Raw genomic sequence first — 5,085 nt, 5'->3', positions numbered from 1 at the left:
AAAAACAAAGGTTGTCTATTCCTGAATTAATAGAAATATACTCTTGACATGTCCAATTCATTTCCAACTACAACCGATCTTCTTTGGAATGTGGATCATTTTTAATTGTTAATTTTTAATGGCTCTTTAAAGTCGCTTACATTCTCTCCCACCATGCAACTACTTTCTATGATGTTATACTAGTTGCTGCTTGGGGACTTGGTTGGTTGGATGGCATCATAATTTTTACAAAAAAAAAAAAGAGTGAAAGGTAATTCTTTTTCTATAAATAGAGAGAATTTGACATGTATCATCCATATATATCACATAATGAAAACATAAGAGTTATAGAACTAATAGATAATTGTGATTTCATCAAAGATTCTTTTCTTTGAAAATAATGAATAAGTATTTGTTATAATTTTATATCCATTGTATTATTCTGTTATAATCTAAGATATATTACAGAAAAAAGAATTGAGAATTTTCAATTGAACAAAAGTCCCATACTAATGATCTCAAGCAAGAAGATACAGTCACCAAGTCATTTGCTTTATAGATAAGAAAACAAGCATCTTATTGTATCTCAATCATGATGACTTTATGAATCAGTAGGCCATCTAACTATTATTTAACTAGATCACTATTGACAGAGTTAATTTAATCTTTTATATTAATGTTATATCTTTTATCAATGTGTTTCATATTGCTATATTATCGATACAACTTCAAAATATATTTCCTGACTATAGCTTATGTAACAATACTTCTAATTTATTATACAAGCAAAGAAATGCATTAGAAAAATATCTTGTTAAGCATGAACCATGTAATTATCCTAGAACACTTTAAGGTGACTCATGACGTTGTACAACTCTATTTCAGCATTGAGGCATTGACAGGGTGGATGATTCTCGCGCGAGAAACATGCCACGACTTTTTTTAGCAGGAAAACAGTGAAGGTCCATCGGATCATGATAACACGGCTGCAACTGAACAAGCTAAAAATCTATTAAAAATCGAATAGAACGAGAAATAAGAAAACAAGGAGACAAAAAAGATGGTGTCATCTAGAAACCAACTTCTAGGTTTGATTGGTCCATCTGGATGTGTCCGTACCCTATCAAAACGCATGGTTGGATGTTCCCGTGGAATATTTAACATTCACCTAACAATTCCCCATACCTTCTGTTTCGTATTTACCATATAACATCTCTTTTCATTTCTTTATTTTTTTATTTCTTTCTAATAAAGTTGGTGGCATTCCTTGCTTCCCTCAATCTCTCTCTCTCTCTCAAAAAAAAAAAAAAACATATATAAGCCTATCTTATTAGTTATAATTAATTATTGTTTTTTCTTCTGGAAAACAAAGTCCAAACTCCACACCAATTTTTCCAAGCGGTCAATGGGTTTAAAAGGCCTGCAAACAAGACTATCTTCCCCTCTCTCTGCACTCTGGCTCTCATGATAAATACAAGGGGAGCTGAAGGGGGACAAACAGAATACTGTAGGGAAAGAAGAGTGGAATCCCCCATAACGCTCACCAAAACCTTAGAGGATAGGAACAGAGAAGTCCTGAGTTCCAAATATTTGATCGCTCCTTTTGTTCACTTCATGGAAACCCAGGCAGAGACTATACCACCATCACAATTGATAGCTAAAAGTTCCTCCTCTAGGTTCAGAAGGGTGTGTGTCTTCTGTGGCAGTAGCCCTGGAAAGAAGCCCAGCTACCAGCTTTCTGCCATCCAGCTCGGCCATGAACTGGTCAGTCTTTTATCCATATTCTTCTTCTCCTTCTTGTAATTATGCTTTAGAACCACCACTGGTGAGCTTAATGGTGTTAAGGTACTTTATCAAGAGCCTAGCACCATATCCCTATTTTGTGGAGGACAGAAGGGAGGCCAATTGACCGAATTGGAGGATTATATCCCCAAATGTAAGCTGAGATGGTCGTTTGGAACCAAAGCCATTCGGAGGCTTGCTCCCTTTTTTCTTAGAAGTGGAATTGGTTATAAAAACTGATATAGGATAATGCTCTGTTTTCTGCTCTGAATTAAAGACCATGCTTTGTTACCAGGTGGAGAGGAACATAGACTTGGTTTATGGTGGGGGAAGTGTTGGTCTCATGGGCCTTGTCTCCCAAGCGGTCTATGATGGTGGCCGTCATGTTTTGGGGTCTCTCCCTCCCTCCCTCCCTCTCTCTCTCTCTCTCTCTCTGTGTATGCGAGTCAAACAATAACTCTTGTTTGGTTTTTGGGTGGTTTGCAGGGTCATTCCCAGATTTCTCATGCCCCGAGAGGTATCATATATATTTTTTCCTTCTTTATCCTTTTCTTCTTTCATTTTCTGAGTTCATAAACAGTTTTAACCCCTAAGTTGTACAGAATTTTTTCCCTCTCTAAACACAGTTCATGTCTGCCACAATACAAGAATCAAGTAATTCCAAAATATATATATATATATATATATATATCACTTGCACATAATTATCGTCTAGTCCAGCTCTCTTAAGTAACTAAATAGATTTGGGTAATCCAGATAACAGGAGAGACCGTAGGAGAGGTTAGAGCAGTCTCAGGCATGCACCAAAGGAAGGCCGAGATGGCTCGCCAGGCCGACGCCTTCATCGCTTTGCCCGGTAACTTACCAACATTAACAAATTTTGGATCTGTACAGTGTATCAACTTTTTTGGCTTGTGCAATCGAGAATGCTATTTTGCTGGATCTAAAGTTTAATCCTGGAAAAGATTGGTCCTCATAACACAATTCTAACCGATGTAATGTTGATTGAATGATTATTAATTGTACCCGGATCGATGATTTGCTGAGTTTTCAGGGTCAAGCGGTGACAAATAATTTTGAGTCATGAGATTGAGACTGTTTCCTAGTCTCCAATTATATGGTGTTCCGTATTTTTAACACTAGTAGCTACATGTGTGAGACGCATGCCCATTATTTTAATTTCGAGTTTTTTTCTTCTTTTTTTTTTTTTTTGGTGCGTGTGATTAGGTGGTTATGGGACCCTGGAAGAACTCCTTGAAGTGATAACCTGGGCTCAGCTAGGAATCCACGAAAAGCCGGTAAAACCCCTTAATTGTTTATATTTCTTATACTTCTCGCAACCTGAAGCCCATTAATTTAAGATTTGAATACTCTTTTGCCTCCCAATTTTTCTTCCCCTAGCTCTTACTTTTGTAACATGGATATATATATATATATATATTATATATTAATCGCCTGGTAGCTACAAAGTAGCACTGCGTATGGTATATCGTTTTAATATATACATGCGTGTGTGTTTGTTTTGGACAGGTAGGTCTGTTGAACGTTGATGGCTACTACAATTCTCTGCTCTCATTCATTGACAAGGCTGTAGATGAAGGATTTATTACACCTGCTGCTCGCCATATCATCATCTCTGCCCAAACTGCCCATGAGTTGTTGTGCAAGCTTGAGGTTTTTGGTTACTCTCCCTTCCCCAATCTTTTATAATTTTTCCCATCCATACTTTAGTTAGAAAGTTCTCCACCATTTATTCGATGAAAATTTCCTTTGTTTAATCTCTTTCTTCTACGATGTATTCTTGACCATGGCATGCAATCTGCGGAAGGTATAGTTTATCTCTCATATTTATACCTAAATCTTATCATGTTTTTGAAAAAAAGAATGGAAACGGAACAAAATGAAGATGTCAACTTTTTGATTGGTAGAAAATTATCATGTCAAAACTCTTTTTCTTTTCTTTCCTTTTTCTAACCATAAAACTGACTGTAATTTACATTTAATCTTGTTGGTTAGACATTTTTCCTTGATCTTTGTTTGCAAGTCATTTTATTCTTGATCTAGTTTTATCTATATGACGAGCAAAATTGTGTATGAAAACATAAGCAAGTGTATACAGAAGCAAGCATCACTGTGCATAAAGAAATAATATGAAATGACTAACCATATAGACACTACTCATTAGGTTGTAATGGAAAAAGATTGACTCTTAAGCTACCAAATGTATCAAGACTATTTAGAAATATTGCCATAAATTATTCTTTTGTGGTAAAAAGTTGATAAAAAATTGAATGGGCAGTGGGTCAATACAAGCTTTTCAAATTTATTTTTATATTCAAAAGACTATACTATCTCAAAAGGAAAGTAAAACAAAACTTATACTATTAATTTTAAATATTTTATTCTCTGATTCTTATGAGCGTATCTGCTCACATTTACTTCAATTTAATACATCTAATTTAGACAAAAAAAAAATTCTATTAGTTAATCCATTAGAATGACTTGATGAAATATTTCTCAATTGTTTATAACATGTAGGAATACGTGCCGATGGACGATGGCGTTGCACCCAAGCTCAGTTGGGAGATGGAGCAGTTAGGCCACTCGCCAAAGTCAGAGATCGCCCGTTGACTAAACCGCGTACATGTCTTGACAAATACTCGAGCTTGGTCCTTTGTACTTTTTTTTTTCCTTTTTTTCTTTGTCTTCCTCTAATCTGAATGTCCGCCAGGCATGTAGTTGATCCATATCTCATCGTTTACTCTCTCACTTATGTCTGATGTGGAGGTGGGTCCCCTCGTGGCTTGTCCCCTTCACCTTCTTTTCCGGGGTTCGACTTTTTTTATTACAATGCCACAAAAATGTAGGTGAACAAGCAGTGCTTCTCTACTCTTCCTCTCTCTCTCTCTCTTTTTCGTATTGACAATATTAATATTAATATTAATATTAATAATATTATTATTATTATTTGTTAGAGCTTTAGATGTATATTAACAATAATGTTATACATCTTATTTTATTTTTTTTTGTTCTGGTTGGAAGCATCAACATCAGAATTGTATAAATTATCTGTGTAAAAAAATAAAAATAAAATCTATACATGGACCCACCAATCACAAGAGCCAAAAATATCTGTTTAGATGGACCCACCTAGTGGACAGGTGGAGAGATGGGAGTGGGGGTTAGTTTGTATTCCAAATTATCCCACGCGGTGAAAACGTGGTCTTGCGCAGCACCACGGGGATGATGAACCAAGAAGGCCGAGGTTGGCAGCTGGGGTGAGTGGTTGAGGCGCGAGAACGATGGATAAGAAATGAATATTCG

General features: G+C 36.0%; 1 protein-coding gene across 1 annotated transcript; it reads left to right on the top strand.

Annotated features, from left to right (window-relative positions):
* Positions 1–1,403: 1,403 nt before the first annotated feature.
* LOC105036881 (cytokinin riboside 5'-monophosphate phosphoribohydrolase LOG1) lies at positions 1,404–4,650 on the top strand. The gene is made up of 7 exons (XM_073245985.1): positions 1,404–1,743; positions 2,057–2,154; positions 2,248–2,278; positions 2,518–2,617; positions 2,989–3,059; positions 3,292–3,435; positions 4,300–4,650. The coding sequence occupies exons 1-7, from the start codon at positions 1,444–1,446 to the stop codon at positions 4,390–4,392; spliced, it is 837 nt and encodes a 278-aa protein (XP_073102086.1). The 5' UTR covers positions 1,404–1,443; the 3' UTR covers positions 4,393–4,650.
* The last annotated feature ends 435 nt before the right edge of the window (positions 4,651–5,085 follow it).

Source organism: Elaeis guineensis, chromosome 11 (assembly GCF_000442705.2).
Source record: "Elaeis guineensis isolate ETL-2024a chromosome 11, EG11, whole genome shotgun sequence".
NCBI classification, from domain to species: Eukaryota; Viridiplantae; Streptophyta; class Magnoliopsida; order Arecales; family Arecaceae; genus Elaeis; species Elaeis guineensis.
This window is presented reverse-complemented; position numbering and strand designations above follow the sequence as displayed.